Consider the following 23,705-nt stretch of genomic DNA (forward strand, 5'->3'; position numbering starts at 1 on the left):
ACTTCATTCCCGGACGTCAAGATGAGCAACTGGACAGCCGCTGAGATCCAGGAGATGCTAGCATCTCCTCGGTCGCTACTTTCAAATTAAAAGCCCCCTGCTAAGAACCCAGTTCTAAACTCCAATGGGGTGCAATGTAAAGCTTTATTTTGAAGACAAATTTGTTGTCTTTCTGACAGAGAATGCAACGTACTTTACCATCAGCCTCCAGTCAGTCCCCTCACCTCAGCATCATCCACAAGTTTTGAAAATGAGTTGTAGAGATTTTAGAAAAGTTGTTTTTATCAAATTCGAGGCTTCCTTCAGGCTCGCACATGTTCGCAGTTCACTTATAATCTTTGGTACACGTCCCTGTCCATCCATACCGAATAAACAGATATATGTACTGTACATGACTGCGTGTGTGTGAGTGAGAGATACCTGTGCCAGTGCCTGTATGCTGGTGTTGATGTCACCGCTCGCCACCTGAGAGATGACAAAGTTGATGGTCGAGGCTGTGCTGTTGTGGAGGTCATCAAAGTGTGGAGAGACAGCTCGCATCCTTTCAACATAAAAAACAATATTGTTTGTGACAAAATATATTTAAATCTGAGTTTTTAATGCTGCTTTCTATCTGAACTGTGTATGTGCTTCAAAGTCTGTCAGAAACACAACATGACTATCAAAATCTGAGTGTGTTTACTTGGGTTCAGGGATCATGATGGGCTCCAGCAGCTCATCCAGCTTGTGTTGGACGAGGTCTGGCAGCTCACACACCCTGCTCTGGTCCATCTCAATCATGTCCAGGTCTAACTGGAACTCCTTGGGGATGGAGGGGTGGGAGGACTCTGTGTGCTGGGCGTTCTGACGGGCATGGCTGGATGGACGGAGGGAGGAAAGGATTGATTGGGGGGTGGACAGGACAGTATATTTAGTCGGCGTACTGTCGATCAGTGCCTTTCAACTCCAGTCCTCAGGAACATTGGAGAATCTATGATGGTATTTGCATATATCCAATGTAAAAAAAAAGAGCAAGTGTCATCAAGTCTAATGACAATGTATAATGTGAAACAACCACTTTTAAATAGCTTACATTCAGTCAGACATTTAAATATAGCGTGGTGGATGTACCCTCGAGTACCTTCCCTGCTTTGAGTCTAATGAAGATCTGTTTGGGAGAACCAAATATTCAAGAATTTAAGTGTCAACAGCCTAGCCTTTTACAAATGTTAGCTGTACCATCAGGACTGGAGCTGATCAGCTCTGATCTAAAAACAAACATCACACATTTTAATCCTTTAGAAAGGACTGACAAACAAACACAGTGAAAAGCTGCCCTGATAACTGCAAGTTAAAAAAAGAGAGAAAAAAAAAGGATTTTCCTTCCATCTATCAATTGTTTGCCACATTACTGATTAGTGATGATTCATTAAAACAAACAATGCAGATTTTTTGGTTGATGACAGCTTATAAAACTGACTGACAAGGGGGATATTCTGGTTTTATGACATAAAGAAATGAGATATTTGTATCTTCAAACAAATAATAGTCACTCAAAGTTGCTGCTGCTTCTCTTGCTCCATCTGTCCTTATTAAACAACTGGCCAAACCAATGAAAAATAAAATAGAGGCTAACTTAACATAAATCAAACAGCAATTCAATATAACTTACAAAATTGTAGTAAAAATGTAGGCTAGGTATATACAATATACAACAATACGCAGTGCAAAATTTACAACTAAATGAAGTGATAAAGTGAATTGGTGAAAAACTGATAAAGTGACATTGTTCAGGGCACAGTCAGTGCGTTTACATGACACTCAAGAAAACCAAATTACTGTGTTAGTCCGACTATGATCGGATCTTTAAGATGCATGTATACACCTTAGTCTGACTAAAATCGGACCGGATCAGATTTCTCATAGTCGAATTAAAGCACCCAGATTATTCGATTGATAGTCGCATTACTCCTGCATGTATACGTTCCAGCGGATCGGATTTTGCATTCTGCGCATGCGCGAGATTTTTTCCCCGGGGCCTTGAGCCGGAAGTAGACGGGCGGCGGCGTCGGCAGCGGCGTCTTTCCTCCGAAGTCACCACAAGAAAGAGCACCATTGTGCACCTAGTTTGTGTAATCATCATGTACACCATATACGAAGTGTACAAAGGTGTAGCTTCGTCTTGTTCTTCATACGCTATCTTTCTGGAATGCCAAGGCAGCTGGCGACGTAATGAGGTCAGCCGGAGGTAACTCTGTTACCACTAGTTGAAATGGGTACGGCGCCACCTAGCGTACCGGGGTACGACATGCTCCGGCCCAATAATCTGGTTTTCTCACCGGCATGTATACTCGGATAATTGCAGTTGTCTGATTGAGGAGCATAGTCGAACTATGGTTGTAATCTGACTAAGCTGTGCATGTAAACGCACTGACTGTCTCCACTGTCCCACTATCGACCGGAGGTTGATGAGTTGTAGAGTCTGATGGCCACAGGAAGAAAAGACTTTCTCAAGCGTTCTGTGTTACACCGGGGGGGAATGAGTCTGTTGCTGAAGGTGCTTCTGCTCGCGGTTAGCACCTGGTGGAGAGGGTGAGTGTTGTTGTCCAGGATACTGTGCAGTTTACACAGCATCCTCCTCTCAGACACCTCCACCAAGGACTCCAGCTGGACCCCCAGGACAGAGCCAGCCTTCCTGATGATCCTGCTGATCTTGTTGGTGTCTGCTGCCCTCAGCCTGCTGCCCCAGCAAAGAAGATGGTACTAGCTACCACGGACTGATAGAACATCTTCAGCATGATGTTACATACATTGAATGACCGAAGCCTCCTCAGGAAATAGAGTCGACTCTGGCCCTTCTTGTAAACGGCCTCAGTGTTCTTGGCCCAGTCCAGTTTGTTATCCAGGTATACTCCAAGGTATTAATCCTGGACAACATCCACAGTCACACCGTTGATGGAGATGGGTGTGGGGGCAGATTTCCTCCTGCGGAAATCCACCACCAGCTCCTTAGTCTTGGTGGAGTTGATATGCAGATGGTTAGTTGCACACCACTCAACGAAGGATTCCACGACGCCCCTGTACTCCTCCTTCCCCTCACTGACACAGCCAACAATTGCAGAATCATCCGCAAACTTCTGCAAGTGGCAGGAATCAGAGCGGAACTGAAAGTCTGAGGTGTACAGAGTGAACAGAAAGGGGGAAAGAACAGTTCCCTGTGGAGCCCCAATACTGCTGACCACTGTGTCAGACCGTCCTGCAGTCTGACATACTGTGGTCGACCCGTCAAATAGTCTGTAATCCAGGAAACCAGGGGAGGGTCCACTTGCATTGCCGTCAGCTTACTCCCCAGCAGAGCAGGCCGGATGGTGTTAAACGCACTGAAGAAGTCCATGAACATGATTCTCACAGTGCTTCCCGGTCTGTCTAGGTGGGTGCAGGCACGGTGGAGCAGGAAGGTGATGGCATCCTCCACTCCTAGTCTCTGCTGGTAGGCAAACTGAAGAGGGTCCAGTGATGAGCTGACCAGAGGCTGAAGAAGTGACAGGACCAGCCTCTCCAGGGACTTCATCAGGTGAGACGTCAGCGCCACCGGTCTGTAGTCGTTGGGGGTGCTGGGACGCACCTTCTTCGGAACTGGTACCAGGCAGGATGTTTTCCACAGCACAGGGACCCTCTCTAGACACAGGCTCCGGTTGAAAATGTGCTGCAGGACTTCACTCAGCTGGGTTGCACATGTTTTGAGGACCCTCGGGCTGACATCGTCGGGACCAGATGCCTTTCCTGGGCGGAGTCTGTACAGCTCCTTCCTCACCTGCTCTGCAGTGAAGGTCTGTCTGCCATGTGTGTTGATGGGGGTGGGGAGAGGTAATGGTGGGGGGTAGAGGACAGGCAGGGCATAGTCAGGAAGGAACGGAGGGGGAGGGGGGGCAGCAGGGCTGGAGGTTTGGAGGTGGATGGTTGTAGAAGGAGCTGGGGTAGGGGTGGTCCGGAGTCCTCTGATCAAATCTGTTGAAAAACAGATTCAGCTCGTTGGCTCGTTCAATACCACCTCCTATTGTCTGGCTGCCAGATGGTTTGTAGCCAGTGATGCTCCTTATGCCGCTCCACACGTCCTTCAGGTTGTTCTGCTGGAGTTTGTGCTCCAGCTGCCTCCTGTAGCTGTCTTTACCCTGTTGGATCCTCTCCTTAAGCTCCCTCTGAACCCTCCTCATCTGCTCCCTGTCCCCATCTCTGAAGGCCCTCTTCTTTTAATTAAGCAGGACCTTGATGTCTCTGGTGACCCACGGCATGTTATTGGGGAAACAGCGTACAGTCACTGTAGGAACAACACTGTCCACACAGAAGTTGATGTTTCCCGTTATGCAGTCCGTGAGATCATCAAGGTCCTCTCCATGCGAATCACAGAGCAACTCCCAGTCTGTTTTTTCAAAGCAGCCCTGCAAAGCTTCATCGGTCTCCCGTGACCATCTCCTCACAGTCCTGGTGGTCACAGGAAGCCGCTGGACTTGGGGCTTATACAGGGGTTGCAGGTGGATGAGGTTGTGGTCTGATCTTCCAAGAGGAGGAAGGGCAGTGGAGCTGTAAGCCTCCTTAACATTGGCATACAGCAGGTCCAGTGTCTTGTTTTCCCTGGTGGGACAGTCCACAAACTGCTTGAAAGTGGGCAGTGTCTCAGCCAGAGTGATGTGATTGAAGTCCCCAGATATTGCGATGAATGCGTCTGGGTGCCGCGTCTGAAGTCCCGCGACGACGGTGTGGATGACATCACTCGCACGCGCCGCGTTTGCAGTTGGAGGAATGTAAACAACCAGGGTGATCACGTGTGAGAATTCCCTTGGCAGGCCCCGCAGACTCACGGCAAGCAGTTCAATATCCGGGCTGCAAACAAGCTCCTTTACAGTAACGTGACCAGGATGACACCACTTGTTGTTAAGAATAGCAAGTCCCCCACCTTTCCTCTTGCCACTCTCACGGTGACTCCTGTCCGCCCGAACAGACTGAAAGCCGTCCACAGTTATATTGGAGTCCAGAATGTCCTTGTGCAGCCACGTCTCCGTGAAACACAGTACGCTGCTCTCCTGATACGCCCGCTGAATCCTCACCAGGCCTGCCAGCTCGTCCATTTTGTTAGCCAGTGACCTCACGTTCCCCATGGTGATGGAAGGGAGAGATGGTTTATATTTCCGCTTCTTTTCCCGGAGTTTACGACCAGCCTTACGTCCACTGCGTCTCCTCCTCAGCTCTCTGGGGATTTCATGCCTCTCCTGCATCAGCGCCGATGGTTGTAGGGACAACAGCTGATCTCGGGTGTAAACAACAGACCCGCCGCATTGTTGCGCCCAGACGGAGACGCGATCGGTAAAAACTATCCCAAGAATGAGACACACGGACAAAAAGAATGGAAAAAAGTTCCTAACCATATTGGCAAGGTTAACACAGCAAAACGATAACATAAAACAATAAATAAGATAATAAAATGGCTAAAAGTGCGGAAAAAAGAGAGCGCAACTGTTGCTGGCTGCCGCTCGTCACAGCGCCGGAACCGGAAATAGGATGGTATTGAATTTCATGCTATGAATACTGTAGCAAAATATAAAAGCAAAAGGTATTTTTCATAATAATAATGAAACTTTCCTGAATTCTCATTGGTCTAAAATGTAGTTAAATCACTTCAAGTCCAAGGTAGTTGACTGAATGTAGCACAGTGTCCGTGTGATTCTAAAAGTAGGTTTGATTAGATCCCACACACCAATTCATGTCTTCATACATATCCGGATTTTTTAGAGAGTTAGAGGTAGAGTTAGAACCAAATAGTCCTACTGGGCTATAATAGTTTAACGGTAGAATGTTAATATCGACAGAGCACACTCGTTTGGGCTTCAGCACCAACCCCCATCTGCACACCATTTCTGTCAATGTCAAAAGCAATAAACTAGCCAAGCTTTGGTAGGTTAGGCAGCAATTGCCTGGAGCTCTAGAAACATGGCGATAACTTGCTAAACTAACACAAAAAATGAGCCTGCTCTCTGGTCATGCACTGACGGTCTCTTTTTAGCTGGTTGTTTGCAAATGCTCTGTTGTCTCAAAATAAAACTGCTACTGAAAGACCGGATAATCAGTACAAGAAATAGTTCCTGTTGTTAGGGTTAATCGATATAAGAAGTAGTTCCTGGTGTTGTTACTGTTCAAATGATTCAACATGGTATACTTAATTATAAAAAAAATTGGCATTTTTTATGATATCTTTCCTGACAACTAGCTACACCGTTCACCACACATTTTTTGCCCAAACTACACTATGACTATAGCAGAATCTACAAATCATACAGAAAGCTGTAGGTTTATGTTTTGTGACAACAATGCTTATCACACTAAAATGGTGATGTGGTTGCCATGGTAATGGATGATCTCTGACTTTAACCACACCCTTGTTGTTTCTTAGGAAAAAAAAAAAATCAGTGGCTGGACTTGGGCTTTGAGAAAAACTGCCATGTTGAGATAAACGACAAATCTATGTGAAATTAGGGAGGAATTAGATTAAAGGCATGTGACATGAGATCACATTAAACGTCCATAAAAAAAAAAATTCTAGGTGGGTGAATAAGAAAGCCATCATAACTGTGGAATTAATTGATAGGATTACAAATAGTCCACTTGTTATTCGAAGTTTATTATTATTCTTCTTCCGTACGTTTTTTCTCCTCCTTCAAATCTTCAAACCATTCAACCATTCAAATATCAAAATGTTCAGCCTTTTTAGGACATTACGGGGTCTATTTTTCTTGTTTCTACCTTTTGGAAATATTAAGCTTTTAATGCAAAATTTTCCCCATTCATCCTTATGGGGATTTTTTCAAATTTCATTCTGCAATAACTTCAGCATACGTTCAGCTATTCAAACCATTCAAATATTCAAATGTTCAGCTTTTTCAGCTCTTTCAACCTTCTTCTTTTCAACATTTCAACTTTTTCAGCTATTCAGCTTTTTCCCCAAAAAATTTAACATTGCAGCAGATGGGAAAAGCTTCAAATCCTCTTCAAAACTCATCGACTTTCAACCTCTTCTTGTTCCTCATACGTTGAGCGAGAGACACCATTCAAACTTTAAATGAATCACAAAAACTTGAACTATTGACCTTGTATTCAGTTTTTAAAAATCTTGTACGGTTTTGAAATGGTCGCAGTTTTAGTTTTAAGGATTTTAAGTCCGTCTTCTGAGTTTATAATGGGTGTGTATTGCGTGAGCTAGAGTGCGTGACATCATCAACTGCCGCACCCCAGAGTGAGAAGCAGCTCCGAAAACTGGATTTTTTTTTGTTTCAGCTTGATTTGGATCACACATCTTGTACTTGACATAGACAATATAGGCATATACATGTAGGAAATCTTGTTGGGTTTCAGCTGATGGTCTAATTTCAGCTGTAGGACTTACGGTTTTGGATTTAGAAGACCAAGAGCGACAAGCACTCCTGAATGTTCCCCATAAGCCGCAATGTTAATTTTGAGCCAAAATTTCTGGAGGATCGCAGACGGTACATGTTTTGTCTCTCGCTCCTGTGCCCTCATTATGCACTCTACAGAAATAAAAATAACATGGGTGCGTTCAGCAATGTCTCCTGTTACTCAACATATAACATGTTTTGGCGATAACTATAACAGTTTTCTCAAGAATCACAGGAGTTTGGGAGGCATTTTCCCATTCATTCCTTATGGGGACATTTTCGTCTTTGTTTCTGCTCCTGCTGCAGCATGTCTTAAGCCATTTGAAGCTCTTTCTGCCTTTAACTTCTCACCTTTCAGCCTTTTTTCACCTTTTTAACCTCTTTCTGCCCTCTTACTCTAGAACTTTTTGGCCTTTTCAGTCTTTTTTTCACCTTTTTAAGCTCATTCCACCCTCTTACTCTACAGCTGTTCATATGTTTTCACCTTTAACCTTTTCCAGGCCTCTTACTCTACTGCTTGTCATCCTTTATTCACCTTTTTAACCTCTCCCAGCCCTCTTACTCGAGAGCTTTTCATCCTTTATTCCCATTTTTAACCTCTCCCAGCCCTCTTAATCTACAGATTTTCATATTCTTTTCACCCTTTTAACCTCTTCCAGCCCTCTTACTCGAGAGCTTTTCATCCTTTATTCCCATTTTTAACCTCTCCCAGCCCTCTTAATCTACAGATTTTCATATTCTTTTCACCTTTCTAACCTCTTTCAACCCTCTTACTCTACATCTTTTTACCTTTTCATCCTTTTCTCACCTATTTGAGCTCTTTCACCCTTAAACTTTTTTACTTTTTCATCCTTTTTTCACCTTTTTATCCTCTTCCAACCGTCTTACTCTACAGCTTTTGATATGTTATCACCATTTTAACCTCTTCCAGCCCTCTTACTCTACAACTGTTCATATTTTTTCACCTTTTTAACCTCTTCCAGCCCTCTTACTCTACAGCTTTTTATGTTTTCACCCTTTGAACCTCTTCCAGCCCTCTTAATTTACATCTTTTCACATGTTTTGACCTTTTTAACCTCTTCCAGCCCTCTTAATCTGCAGCTTTTCATCCTTTATTCACCTTTGTTACTTGTCCCAGCCGTCTTAATCTACAGATTTTCATATTCTTTTCACCTTTTTAACCTCTTCCAGCCCTCTTACTCTACAGCTTTTCATCCTTTATTCACCTTTTTAAACTCTTCCAGCCCTCTTTCTTTACAGCTTTTCATATGTTTTCACCTTTTTAACCTCTTCCAACCCTCTTACTCTACAGCTTTTCATCCATTTTCACATTTTTAAACTTTTTTGGTCCTCGTTAGCCTTTAACTTTTCACCTTTTTGCCTTCTTTCACCTTTTTAAGCTCTTTTAGCCCTGTTACTTTACAGCTTTTTAGCCTTTTTAGATATTCATGTTTCTGCCTTTTCAACTCCTTCAAACACACAACTTCATGTTCAGCTAGAGAAACTGTTCAGCTATCAAAATGTTCAACTTTGTTAGCCCATTAAACCTATTGCTTTTAAGCCTTTCTGCCTAACCAGCTATTGGAAAATTCTGCTTTTTCTGCAAAATCCCGACCATTCAGCCTATAGTTTTATGGATTTTCGGCAGTACGTTCAGCAGATTTCGCTTCAGTCTTCAGCATTCACACTGTATTTTCGTAGGAAATGCAAATTTTTCTAGTTTAACTTAAAATTTCCCAAAAGCAACCAAAAGAAAAAGCATGTGGCCATCGATAGTTGACAAATCTTTTTTTAAACAATAAAAAAAAGCTATCTTTTCCAGAATACAGAAGCCCTACATTTCTAGCCGACAGGCTTGTGTAAAATTAAGCAGACACACTTCATCACATTTACAGGTACAGTAGTCAACATAAACACATAAGCCAAAGGGGTGACAATAGAAGAAAAATGAACTTCATATGAAAGTGACAGTAGGAAATTCTGAGCTTGAGTCTGGTGCTTTACCTGTCATGTGACAGTAGGGAAGAAAAACAGTCCCTCATTGCCCACCATTTGAGGAAGCACGACTAAAACTCAAATGGCGTAGCAAGCTTTTCTGTTCATTAGTTTCATGAATAATGGAGCATTAGAAGGCATTCAGAGTGGAGTTCTTGTACAATGACAATATGTAGAAAGGAGCGAGGAGGAGGTACTCACATCCTATACGTACGATACATTATTCTGCTCCAGAATGGAAGGCAGGCAGAGCAGAAAAAGGAGGAAATCACACAGGAAGAAAGATGAAGGGTTAGGAGACAGACAGGCCGAAGACGGGCAGCCGGCCCAGTAGCCGGCCCAGCAGCTGGCCACTGACACAAACAAGGTTGGTTTCACAGACACAGTGGAGAGTATTTTATGCGCTACTTATGTTTTATAATTAGGTATCTGTGAGAACAACCCAACATGCAATGACCAAGTAAAACAAGATGAGAAGTACAAATAAGTTGCGAGCAACACAAACATTCAATAGATGTATGGCATGAATCTAACTAGAGTGAAGTCTCAACAGTCCACAGCATTGTACAAGTCTGTTAAAGGTCCAATACACTGAGGTGGTGGTTTGGTAGAATGGATGACATGCTTATGAAATACAGTATGGAAAGATTGATTGACTGAAGTTAGACACTTCACATCCGGCTGCTAGACTTTTGGAAAGTGAATTTCATTAATTTAGAGGCATGCTAGTTTTCTGACTGCAAGGGAATACTTCCAGTAGTGCTGATGTGACACGTCAACGTAATCGTATACATAAATACGCCGATTTATGTAACATGCATTAAAACGGAGGATGTAAGCGGTACTACCGCCATGATAGAGCACTTAGAAATATCCCAGTGTGGCTGGATTCACATTGGATGAAGCTGAAATGCCACAAGTTGGTGTGGTGGTGTTCGAGTGTCACTCCATGATTTGTGTGTGAAAAATGTTGTGAACTCCCGCTGATCAGTTTTCTGAAAGATGAAGCTGCTATGTTGTAATGCTACTGGCCCTGCCAGTGATCATTTGTCCTCATTGACAGATAAAAAAACAGTAAAAAAAACAAAAAAAACAGGGCAAATCAGATCATTGCTGTGTTTTATACTGAGGGACAAACAGAGCCAAAGTGAAACTTGGTGCTACACAGAATAAGGTCCGTTGTGTTCCCTCCGTAGTATTTACCCATGCTGAATAACATGCCCTCCTGATTGCCAGCTTATGTGATTGTGTTTCCCCAAGCTGAATCAGCTTCAACTTTTCCACCGTAGCCAGCTGTGTTTTTTCAGAACCCCATGTGGCAGACACTGCTGCAGCCAAAACAGACTACACTCATTCAAATGAATGGGAAAACCTACATTTTGCCGCAACAGCAGATCCAATGTACTGGTTGATGATTAAACATTTTAAAATTACAAGTTTTAAAATGTTATTTGGGATAAGTGTGTTGTTATATAACCTGAGTAATAAAAAAAGAGCTTAATATAAAAAAATATTGATAAATTAATCAATTAAAAAAAAACAATCAATAGGTGCCCCCCTAACTTAAAGTGTCACCATACATAACTGGATACATTTATTTTTGTTAAATAGTAATACGTTATTATTTGCGTATTTTACCGTTAAAACACTCGATATCTCACAGCGTTTTACCAACCCAGCTATGTGGTTGGACTCTGATAATAACTCCTCTATCTAGAAAATTGTAAAGTGCTGGAGTGTATGTTGGCTGGAAGTTGGACTCTTCGGATTCTTCCGTGACTGGACTTCTTTTCCACTGCTAAAGATAATCTATTCAATAGTTCCCTGAAGAAGCTACATCATCTTCTGAAGGCATTGCTACTGAGAACATAATTTTCATATAATTACATTCATTCATACAGGATGTTTGTGATGTTAGCCAGACTCCATTGATCCCCTTTGTAATATTAGTTCATCAATAATGCTTTGTGTATAGGCTGTTTTTAAGTCTTAGTATGAAAGTTAAACTCAATCAAGAACAGAAATAAACATTGAGGTTATGTCTAGTTTTACATTGGAAATGTGGTATATGCTAAGCATTAAAACTTTAAAGATACTGTATGTAATAGGGTTTTATTTATGTAAAATTGTCATCTCAACTTCCAGCTCAAGGGAACTTCCAGTCCAAACTGAAGCTTATTTTAGGACATCTGGATGATGTTAATGTGCACACAAAGAGATTTCTTTTATCTTTGACAAATTATTTTGCATTGATCCACTATAACTGAATGTTGTAAAATAAGATAGATTTAGATAGAAAAGGCGGCACATTTGCTCCAAGGTGAGGACGGCAATGTGCCGGCCTGTCCTTCTAAAACGAAGGCGTAACATTCGTCCTTTTCCAAAAGCCCTCTGAGGTAGGCGTAAACATGTGACGTGACATAAAGCTCAAAGTTGGGCTTTGAACAGTGACAACGAATATGACTTCAAAATAAGAGCTTTACATTGCACCCCATTGGAGTTTAGAACTGGGTTCTTAGCGGGGGGCTTTTAATTTGAAAGTAGCGACCGGTCTTAGCTTGCCGACACAACAACAAGCTAACACAACCAAACAGCTACAGAGACCGAGGAGACGCTATGATCACCTCGGTCTCAGCGGCTGTCCAGTTGCTCATCTTAATGTCAGCGGATGAAATGATGGACTGACTCCTGTGATCAGCTGTTTCTTGGTTTTAAAACTCCCCAGATGTGGGTCGCACAACAATGCAGATCATTAACACCTTCGCCCACCTCACGCAGAGGCCGGAACATTGCCACTCGTTTTTAGATAGCAGGCGAGGCAGAAATATGTAGGGCTCTATAAAATCAGTTTTATTTTTTCCCCAAATTCCGTTTTATTTTTTCCCAAATTCCGGTTTTCCCGTTTTAATTTTGTGAATCCCGATTTACTCTTATTATACTACCAAAAACAGTGTGTTTTTAATGTAAATGACTAAAATGTACACAAATTAAATAGAAATTACCTTAAATTAATTGAGGTGACTAACACATTTCCTCAAGACTGTACCGTACAGTACAGTAAAGTGCATCAAAAACATTTTGACTTCATCATGTCTTCATACAGTAGTATATTTTGTGTTTTTATGGGTTTCATTGAATAAAAACATGGTCAGCTCTCAGGCAGATCCAGAAAAGCCTCCCAGCCCAGGCAGAGTCAGCTAAGAGGGCTGTGGCTAACGGGGCTAGCTAGCTAACAGCAGCTACTGTTAGCAGCAGTTAACAGTCACTCTGGTATAGGGCTGAACGATATGGACAAAACTTCATATCTCGATATTCATGCCAGATATCTCGATATCGATACGATATGACTACGGGTTCGGTGAAAACCAAGCATTTTTCAGAAAAATAAAGAGATTATTTTAAGCCATATACAAATGGTTGATAGAGAAATCTTTACCAAATAATTACAAACTCACTACAGAGACAAATATATTTGAAGTAACAACAATAAATGGAGAGAGAAGATCAAACGAACTATGTGCATTTTTACAAGATGAATGATGACATCCTAATCTAGAGAGAAAGAGTGAGAGTGAAGATCGAAACTCAGCAGCTTCAGGTTATCGCTGGTAAAGTACCAGTGGAATTTAGAAAGACTAAGAAGTCAGAGAATTAACGGTTCAAAACAGAGTAGACGGCAGCTATCCGGGCTCAAATCCACAGAGCGAGCGGCTGCAGCGTCCGCTCCTGCTGCCCCAGCCAGCCCCCTCACACACACACCGGCCTGCCGCCTGCAGCCGTGTGAGAGGACAGAGAGCCGGCGCTGCTGCAGGGGAGCCGCAGAATGATGACTCTGAGCAGCGGGAGAATTACAATATAATAAATTTCTCGATCTGAATAAGTCGCTAAATTTGTTGCTAGTCGCTTTTTAGAAGGGCGAGCGGGGTAATCTATATCGTTTATATCGTTGCTTTTTCGATATGAATATCTTGAATGTTCATATCTAGATATAGATACGATAACGATATATTGTTCAGCCCTACTCTGGTATTATATGCCGATAATATGAATCGGACAGGTGGCTAACTCTGACGCATTACACCTTTAATTATGATTTCTCAGGTCTGCTTCTTTGCAAAACAGTTCACCTGACACATACAAGTCGTTCAGGAACTGTTCGGCTCTGTACTGAGGGGTAAATGTCAAGTTTCTCAGCTTTTTCGCAGACGAAGACGGAGCCATGGGCAGCCGCTTTGCGATGCTTACATTGTTTTGACGGGGGAGCTCAGTCTGTGGGGAGGGGGGCGGCGCAACTTGTTGTGCCACCCAGATTTGGTCCCCCCCCCCCCCCCGAGCAGTTTTCCCCAGACAAATGTTCCTCTTCCACACGAGAACAACATTTCAGTGAAATTATGTCAAATTCCACGATATTCTGTGTTAAAAAGTAGATTCCATTTTAATCGGCCAATTCCGCAATTCCGTCCGCGATTCCATGATCGCGGAAATCATAGGGCCCTAAATAAGTGTACCCTCCGAGGCAGAAAATCGGCGGACCAAAACAGACCCCCCCCAATTTGCCGGCCTCTGTCTAAAACCACGGACTGAGCCGCCAAAAGGATGGGCAAATTGGCGGCTTGGTGCCCTGTCTAAAAACAGCTAAGTTCTCAACCACTCTGACATCCTTTTGATAGTGTCCGGAGAATAGTTTTAAAGATATTGAGCACCCGGCTAATCTTTTGTTTCTACATTTTTTATTAATATACACTATATTGAAATAATTCTGTTGATCTGGTGCATCTATTTTGAATCCAACTGCCATATTTTCAATGATGAGCTTTAGTGACTCATATCGGGACTTCGGTGAGATCGAAAGCTATGTTAACTGTGTCGCTCTCCTTCTCCGTCTATCTTAACTGTTTATTCTTCTTTGACTTCTTAGTCTTCATAGTCACACAAGTTTTGTTTCGTACCTAACCATAGACTTTATAACCTGTACGTATTTTGTTGAATTGAGCTTCTTTTACTGGGTAGTCTGTTACTGCCCGGTTAGCTTCAATAAAACTAGCTTAGCTCATTGCTTCTTTGCCTTTCACCGCAGTCAACCAGTCTCGATAAACAAGTGTTACGATGGCCTGTGCTGACTTTTCTGCAGTTACTGATAGGGTGTCTCTATTAGAGAGACATGTCCATGAGCTAGAGCAGCTTCTTTCAGCTAGAAACACTGCAGATAGTGTTAGCCCCGGGCCTGATAGCAGGCCTGCTAAGCCTTAGCACTAGCTCAGTCTCATCGGCAGCTGCTGTGGAGATTGTTCCTGCTTGGTCACTCTGATCCACCTCTGGAGGTAGTATCAGGGCCGCATTATTGGTGAGCCGTCCCAGTGTAAACGGATTATCCGGAGGCGTGCAGTGGGGGCATGTTGGTTGTGCAGTCTGATAACTGCACGGGTCCTTCACCTTCACAGACAGCGTCGTGTCTACTGATGGTGATTATGTAATTTAGCACGAAAAACTTAACTTGGTCACTTTCCAGGATGTTTGGTGGATCAGGATCTCAATCACCACGCATTATAACAGCATCCATATGATTATAAACTGTCCTCGGGTTTAGACAGACAGGGGGGACACCTGGGAAACAGCAACGTCGATTAATATTCTCTGGTCCTTTACCCCAGCGGGGTAATGATGAGACGTACAGTGGACTTACAGCTATGAACCGCTGGCTGGCGCGTCACTGTAGGGACTAGGGATACAGGTTTGTGGATAACTGGCCCTCTTTCCGGGGTCGGGGTGGCCCCCGCCCCCCCCGCTGAGAGCAGACAGCCTCATCCTGCTGGAGTCGGCGCTGCTGTTTTGTCTAGCAATATTGACAGGTGTTTGAAGCAGGTCTGACACAAGGGATGTAACACTCAGCAGGTCGCAGGTCTATAGAGAGCCTGCTAGTGTTAATGTTAATGCTGGTATGGAGTCCAATAGCCTAGTTAACATGGTAGGTCAGGAGATAGCGCAGAGTACCAGACTAATAGCTTAGTTCATACCATTGAGACCTTCACCTTCCCTCGACACTTTTTCATTGAATCCCCTAAATGTGTAAATCATAATAATCTAATCTTGATCTCCACCTCTGACAGTGGGGAAATGTCTCAGCAAGCATCTTCCCCAGTCTTACATGATAAAATACTGAAGCCAATCACTACTGCTTCCCGGCATCCCTACCTGCACAGGCAGCCAAAATCTATTACTACAAAAAGGTACCTTGTTCCAATTCCTAAATTATCTACCATAAGCTCCACCGAATGGCCGGTCATTGGAAACTGCTCCAATGAGCTTAAAACCATCAAATCTGGCTTTATTAATATTAGATCGCTGTCAACCAAAGCCTTACTGATTAATGATTTGATCACTGAGCATAAGCTGGACATGATTGGCTTATGTGAAACATGTCTGAAACCTACTACCTTTGCCATTAAATGAAGCCTCTCCTCCTGACTATTGCTACGCCCGTATTGCTCGGGCCTCTAAACAGGGGGGAGATGTTGCTCTAATCTACAAATCTACTTTCAGCTTAAGCTCCAACCAGGGTATCATATTTACTTTATTTGAGGCCTCACTGGGTTTTATTCAGCTTACGTTAACACATCCAGCAACCCTGAGGCAGAGGGGACCTACTTGAGTTTGTTGGGGTCTTCTTGTGCAGGCTTGCGGAGGAAAGTGGCGTTAGGGTTAGCTGGGGGCTCTCTTTGAGACCTCTCTGGCGCACTCTGCTTGGCAGGAGCTGGAGGAGCCTTCTTGGCAGAACGCTTGATTCTCTCTTCCAGCATGCTCATGTCTTTCTCTGATAACTGGAAAGGATAGGTAGAGGTATAATGTAAAAATTATACAGAGAGCCTCATTCAACATAAATAAAAATGACAATAGTATCGTCTCTATCTTACATTTCCTATTAGTTTGTAGACTTGGTCCCCACAGACATTGTAGACAGCGACCACGGTGTTCAGGGCAGCATTGCGGACAGATGTGTCTCTGTCGCCTATGTGAACCGCAATCTCCTTCAGAGACTTGGCTGGAGTTGGTTGGCAAACATTCATCCCATAGCCTTCTATGAGACAACCCAGCTCCTCCAGACATTCTGAGGATAGTAAGGAAACCACATAAACACTGTAGTTAAAATACTTCCATTCCAAAGTGATTTAAAGGGAAACAGAAGAGGTTTGAAAAGAGATTGGTGCAACATCAGTCTTTGGCCATCTATAAGTAGAGACCTACCAGCTCTCTGTTTGGAGTTCTTGGACTTGGTTCCATCCATGAGGAAAGGGAAGACCTTGGATGCTGGGTAAACTTTACACAGCATGGCCAGTATGGCCCGAACATCTTTGCGAACTACATCCTTTGACTCTCCAACCTGAAGAAGGGAAAGGTAACTGAGCCAAAAAGCGCTTTACAGTGGCTGTTTTATCATTCTGAGTGTCATGTGTGCTAACCTTGAGTATGAGGTAGGGGGCGAAGGAGTTGGCCTCGTATTCAGTCAGGTGATAGTTCTCCCTGTTGAGCATGGCAAACAACAATTTCAGATACTCCAAGACCTTCATCAGGACTGTGGTGTTGGTGTCGAAGAACCGCAGGGTGAACCACTTCAGAATCAGGTCCAGACAGGAGATGGTGGCTTCGCTCTCACTCTCTAACCTCTGTCAAATGACAAGCACACACAAGGAGTATAAGTAGCCCACTCCTAAAACTTGACCCACTCGTAAAAGAAAATAAATAAGACCAACAGCTACCTCAATCATGACACCGATGGCCTTGACGTGTCTCTGGAAGTCAAAGTGAAAGAGCTCATCCTGCAGCCACTTCGCAAAGCAGGTGGACATCTGAGTTTTCAGCTGCTCCACATACTCATCTCGAGGAGTGATGAAGTTCCATTTCAAAATCTACCAACAAAACATTTTAAGTTAAATTGTAGTCGACAGCACTTCTGATTTTTAAACTTCAGTTAACTAACAGAGGTCAACTGAGAAGTTCATGTCTAATTTAGCCAACCCTTTTTTTTTTAAGTTGCCACCTAATCCAGGACAACAATTAAACAACTATTCAACTCTGTAGGAGCTGAAACACTGTAAATAAATATATATTTGCATCCTAGACAGTTTGCAGGATTCCGTTGTAATCTGTAATGTGAAAACATAACATTTCAACACAGTCAGAAACATAAAAAGTGCATCAAGAGGTAGTTCACGAATAAAAGTTTTACAGAGCATCTCTAGCTGGGCTGCTGGCTGTTTTGTAAGAGGAGTTGATCACACTGGACACTAATAGCGGAAGATATAGCAGTGTCTGTTTTAAAAGTACTCATTATTTTGCCAACATTCAACATCAGAGCTGAGAGCATCTGAGCAGCAAAAACACAAAAACTGGGATCATGCCACATTCTTCAGCCCGTAAGCTACCTTCAGCTGCTTCTCCTCTTTGATCCTCTGCTCCTTAGCATTAGGGAAGAGGATGAAGATTGGCCCAGACTTATCTTCCTCATCCTTCTGGCTTTTGGCTGCAGGCTTCTTACCAGCTGCACCCTGAGAGAGGACACAATACCACAGTTTGTGAGGGAGAGCAAGTGAGCCAATATGCTCCGTCTATGGACACATTATTATTGTTACTGTGTGTAATCATGTTTTCTCATAGGTTTTACTTGAATGATATGAGTGGCATGTAATCGTTATTTAGGATACGCACATTAGGTAGAATAAGGAGACAAAGAGCTGTTATGCTGAAACCGACTCAGTGCAGGTTAATATAGAGTGCAGGAAACACTGATGTGAAATTATTCCCAAACATGAACCACACACATTCAGAAACACGATCATGCAGTGTAGTGAGCTGAAATCTGAAAGTGACATACGACACTCTGTTTGTGCTCTTTTAAGCATGCTTATACTGCACTTTGATTCTTCTCGGGTCAGCACATTGTTTAAATGTTAAAATATAAAAAAAGTAGAATGATCTTATTTCTCAAAACAACTGCGTGTCCATGAGCATTTGATTATAAAACAGCAAAACAACTGTTGTAGTAAGCGGCGGTTAGTGATTAGAGAGACAGTATTAGACTGAGCCAAGACCCGAACCAGGTCAAGTCAGATAGAGGCTAGACAGAGGTTAACATCTGTCAGGCAAACAAGTGTCCACTGAGAAACTCTGTCCACATCTGCAGCAGCATGTAGATGAAGTGGTAAAACATTCTGGACTGAGTTTCCTCATGAGCAGAGGACCCCTGCTACGCATCTACCTGTTGACTGCCAGCAGCAGCCTTCCCTTTGCTCTGGGGCTTTTTATTAGCATTACTGTCCTTGTCCTTGGAGGAAGGGGGAGGGGCAGGTTCCTCAGGAGGGGAGGGAGGCTGGGTGAGTAGAGAAACCACATCATGTTTACACTTCACGGACATGAAATAACTAACCAAATCCCAATGATGCTCGCAGACAAAAATAAATGAATGTACATGACTGATGTGTACAACTGCTAACAGGATTAACAACAACTCAAGTACAAATGGTGGTTTGGTGAACGTATAGTTAAACGAAAAGACTCACCAATTGTTTAAAGATTGAAAACCACATCACAGGCATATTTGAACACAAAACCAAATACAGCTCTCTGTTCATTAGATGAATAAGGAGTGACAGTCCAATTTTACAATGGCTAGACAGCCAATGTGTGACAAACTACCAAAACCTGTCTTTCCCCTTGTGCATACTGAAAATACAAAAACAGGAGTTGATACCTTCTTAGCAGCCACTCCTCCTCTGACCTTCTTCACTTCAGGTTTACCATCAACTTCCTCACTGGCTGGCTGAGACCTGGAGGCTGCAGAGGAGAGGTATACATATGTGAATATAATGTGTCTATTAAACAGTTAGTGGATAGACCATTCAAACATTAGAAATCCCACATTGCATTTGAATTGTAAATGGAAGGCTTTTATAAACCTCTTCTGTCCCAGTCACTAGGGCTGCACAATATTGGAAAAAAATGACATTGCGATTTTTTTTAGCCTTGCGATATACACTACTCACAATAAGTTAGGGACGTTGTTATCTACATGAGTGCTTTTCCTATTTGGTCTGAATTCTAATGAAATAAGTAAAAGTTCCCTTTGATATTACTAATAATGAATGAGAAGAAACACTATTTTCATTAGTTTAATATTTATTACCCCAAAAATTTAGACAATAACAAGGATAGCCCCAAATAACGAAAATTGACAATGTCAGTAGCGGGTGTTTCCACCATTTGCCGCAATGACAGCTTGACAGCGACGTCTCATGCTCCTCACTAGCCTCATGATGTTGTTCTGAGGCAATGCGTTCCACTCCTCCACAAGTGCTACACGCAGTTCTGCCAGGTCACGTGGGGGTGGGGTACGATCATCCAGTCTCTGCTTCAGCTGGTCCCAGACGTGCTCTATGGGGTTCAGGTCAGGGGACATTGCTGGCCATACCATATGAGGCACTCCAACTTCCTGAAGTCGAGCTGTGACAATTCTGGCATGATGTGGTGGAGCATTATCATCCATGAACAGAAAGTTGGGGGTCTGCTGGCGGAATTGGGGGATGATGATGGGTTCTATGATGTCTCTGAGGTAAGAACGTGCAGTGACTGAGCCATCTACAATAACCAAATCTGTTTTGCGCTGACTGGTGATGCCTGCCCAGACTGTTGCACCTCCTCCACCAAAGGGAACCCTGGGGACCATGTTGACCTCGGCGTATCGCTCACCTCACCTTCTCCAGCAACGCTGACGACCATCATTTCTGTGCAAGGTGACCCGACACTCATCAGTGAACAGGACGGTAGACCACTGCTGCATTGTCCAGGTCACATGGTCTTGTGCCCACTGCAAACGTTCACGGCGGTGTCTTGGTGTCAGTGGAGTCACCTGCAACAGTCGTCTGGCATTCAAGCCAAAGCGGTGGAGTCGGTTTCGAATGGTTCGTCCGGAAACCCTAGTACCCCTCACATCTCGTAACCGGGCCTGCAGCTGTGTGGCAGTTGCATAACGATGTCTGAGTGCATAGGTCCTTAGGTTCTGGTCATCGTTGCGGTCTGTCACTCATGGGCTCCACTCCTGGGTCTGTCACGAACTCTGCCAGTAGTTCTGTGTCTTGATGCAAGTCTGCTGATGACACTTTGAGACACACCAAGTTCACGAGCAACATCTGACTGCCTGCCACTGACCCGAAGGCGTGCTATGGCCAGGTGGTACTGCTCGTCCGTTAAGTGAAGTCGTGTGCTCATGGCTGTTTGAATGATGAACTTGGAATGACTTACTGACAATACCAGCTTTTTATACCCACAGAATGTTGAAATTGATGCCACATTGAAAAGGTTTGTCTTTTAGTTTTTTGGTATTGGCCCCAATATGTAAGGCACACTGTACACAGTGAGACCATTATGTGGAAAACACAAAATGAGGTGTGTCTATCACCCCAATACAATTGCCTCCCTATCCCAAAACTCTCTGAAGTAAAACAAACACCGTATGTATGAAATCCACTGAGTCTCTCACAATATCCCTAACTAATTGTGAGTAGTGTATATTGCAATATATGAAAAAATACAGGAATTTTCATCAGATGACCTGAATAGCACTTATGTTATGCTGCATTTCAAAATGATAAGCATGCATACTTCATAAGAGCTCATTCATGCATGCTTGCTTGCACCCTCACAGAAATTCCATTCCCCATGCTGGCTTACTTTAATTCATAAAAATGACGTCCCTCTAATTTTCCTTTGGGTGTGGGTCGAGCGTCGGTAACAATTTATAGCGGGTCGGCTCGGGTGCGAAACATAATTTGTGCTACAGTAGGAAAACAGGTTGGATGCAGTTTTAATTATGGCCTGTACAGGCGGGTTTTCAAAATAAGACCTGTGCAGGACTCTGCTGTGTGGTACCGACGTAAATGGTCAAACAAATTAGTTGTGTAACCTCTCGCTGTGGCAACAGATGTAAGGCACTGCTGACACGGAACACGTGTTTGGTCAATATCATCCTTCTTGTAGCCGAAATAATTCCAGATGACTGACGTTGCTTTTCTTTTTGGCACCAAGTCTTTGTTTTTACGATTTTCTCTTGTTCATTGCTCATTTTTGAATGTTGTTAATAGCGACTCACTCCATGTGCAGGGGCTGGTATGCTTCGGCACACTGATTAAGAACTAATGTGATTGGTAGATCGCTGTGCATGCAGAGTCTGCATGCACAGTCAGTGCATTTACATGACACTCAAGAAAACCGAATTACTGCGTTAGTTTGACTATGATCGGATTTTTAAGATGCATGTATACACCTTTGTCTGACTAAAATCGGACCGGATCGGATTTCTCATAGTCGAATTACAACACGTAGATTATTCGATTAAAAGTCGCATTACTCCTGCATGTATACGTTTCCAGCGGATCGGATCGGATTTTGCGTTCTGCGCAGGCGTGAGATTTTTCTCCGGGGCCGTGAGCCGGAAGTAGACGGACGGTGGCGTCTTTCCTCCGAAATCACCGCAAGAAAGAGCGCCAGAGTGCACCTAGTTTGTGTAATTATCATGTACACCATATACGAAGTGTACAAAGATGTAGCTTCGTCTCGCTCTTCGTACGCCATCTTTCTTGAATGCCGAGGCAGCTGGTGACGTAAAGAGGTCAGCCGGCGTTGGCCCTGTCACCACTAGTTGAAATGGGTACAGCGCCACCTAGTGTACCGGGGTATGACATGCTCCGGCCAATAATCCGATTTTCTCACCGGCATGTATACTCGCCATAGTTCGACTATGCTACTCAATCAGACAACTGGATTGAGTAGCATAGTCGAACTATGGCTGTAATCTGACTAAGCTGTGCATGTAAACGTACTGAGTGTGTCAGGTACCCTTGAAATTAGATGAGTTAATTTGTGTTCTACATCACAGGCCCTGCAATGTGTACATCACGATGGTGATGCTGAAACAATATATCGTGCAGCCCTACCAGTCACCTTACAACATGTTCAGCTAACCAATGGGAACACATTTGTTTGGGTGGAGAGTCTTGCCCAGGGACCATTGCCATGGGGACTGATACATGGATTTGGGGAACACACACGAAATAATTTGAATAAATTGCACAAATTTCATATTCGTTCAAACTTGATTTTTGGAAAAAGTGACAGCCATACTGGCTTCATGAATTTGCGGTCCATCCTGACACTACGTTGCGAGTTGCCAGTATGGAAAACTCAGATTTAACCACACGTGGAGCCACTGCCCTCTGAATCAATCTGTTTGGCCAAGGCCCGCCCCCACCGTATTTCTGATTGGCTAGTAGACCTATAGTTAGTGTGATTGAGTGAAAGTTGCGCCGCCGTTAGATCCGGATAACTGTCTGTTAGACCACTAAGCAAACACAATTTTTTTTTTTCTCTCCACAGTCACGCCGGTACGCCGGCGATACGGCATAGCACCGGAATGCAATCAGCCCTGTAAATAAGATCAGTAAGAAGCTACAACATTTATTTTAGACTAAAAATGCCTTTCACTCTGATCTCCTGCGTAGACATGAGTCAAGTCTTGCTTGTTTGAGGGGGAGTCCATGCAGCTTCTTGGAGGCGGGGCATGTGCACTTTGACTCCAATTTGGAGAAGTTCCATCTCGAGTGTGGCTCAACATGCTTAAACTGGCAATGTGGGACACAAATTAGCAGGAATGCGTGCAGACAGGAAGTGCCAGTGGAAAATAACCAATAGCAAGGGGATAAATTTAGGAAACATAATGGTAATTGTGGCTCAAATAGACCCAAATCTAAAAACCTATTGAGAACAAAAATCTTAGACTACTTAAAGATGAGCATTTCTTTTCACATGTCTTGTATTTTTTGTTCTGCTGTACTGGGTCTTCACTGTATGAAGCAGAGTTGGAGCTACAAACATTTTTTCCCCTCCCTTACAAAAGATATGTGACGTAAACACACCAGCTTGCAGGGAGAACCATACCTTCCTTTACATTATGTGCAAAGCTACCACAAAGCAGCACAGATATGGTTTGACATTTAAGGTCTGAGAACGTGATTGTAACAAGTCTGGAAGTCATTCATCTTGATGTCGTACAAACCTGAAGCACTTCTGCTTGGCTCTGCAGAACTTTTTCCCCCTCCAGTCTTGGCAGGAGCAGCCAGTTTAGCAGGCATCACTGCCCTGGCCTTTTCCAACATGGCTAACACCTGATCCTTGGAGGACGGCTGCAGGGAGAAGAAAAGAGACAGTCATCAAAAAAAACAAAAAAAAACAAAACACAGC

The 23,705-nt window shown here is 43.4% G+C and overlaps 1 protein-coding gene across 3 annotated transcripts in view; it reads right to left on the reverse strand.

The window, feature by feature from the left end:
• Positions 1-23,705, reverse strand: part of ckap5 (cytoskeleton associated protein 5) — an 83,812-nt gene that overhangs the window by 18,298 nt on the left and 41,809 nt on the right. Inside the window, exons 25-36 of one of the 3 annotated variants that reach the window (XM_030426948.1) lie at positions 23,521-23,647; positions 19,165-19,247; positions 18,673-18,783; positions 17,840-17,962; positions 17,174-17,323; positions 16,877-17,080; positions 16,662-16,797; positions 16,331-16,524; positions 16,065-16,237; positions 9,621-9,644; positions 683-856; positions 421-541 (exon numbers count right to left, since the gene is read on the reverse strand). In XM_030426948.1, the coding sequence (XP_030282808.1) occupies positions 421-541; positions 683-856; positions 9,621-9,644; positions 16,065-16,237; positions 16,331-16,524; positions 16,662-16,797; positions 16,877-17,080; positions 17,174-17,323; positions 17,840-17,962; positions 18,673-18,783; positions 19,165-19,247; positions 23,521-23,647 (1,620 nt within the window). The remainder of the gene's footprint in view (positions 1-420; positions 542-682; positions 857-9,620; positions 9,645-16,064; positions 16,238-16,330; positions 16,525-16,661; positions 16,798-16,876; positions 17,081-17,173; positions 17,324-17,839; positions 17,963-18,672; positions 18,784-19,164; positions 19,248-23,520; positions 23,648-23,705) is intronic. The other 2 variants (XM_030426950.1, XM_030426949.1) reach the window with 2 other exon arrangements.

The sequence above is a fragment of the Sparus aurata genome, chromosome 8, assembly GCF_900880675.1.
Source record: "Sparus aurata chromosome 8, fSpaAur1.1, whole genome shotgun sequence".
NCBI classification, from domain to species: Eukaryota; Metazoa; Chordata; class Actinopteri; order Spariformes; family Sparidae; genus Sparus; species Sparus aurata.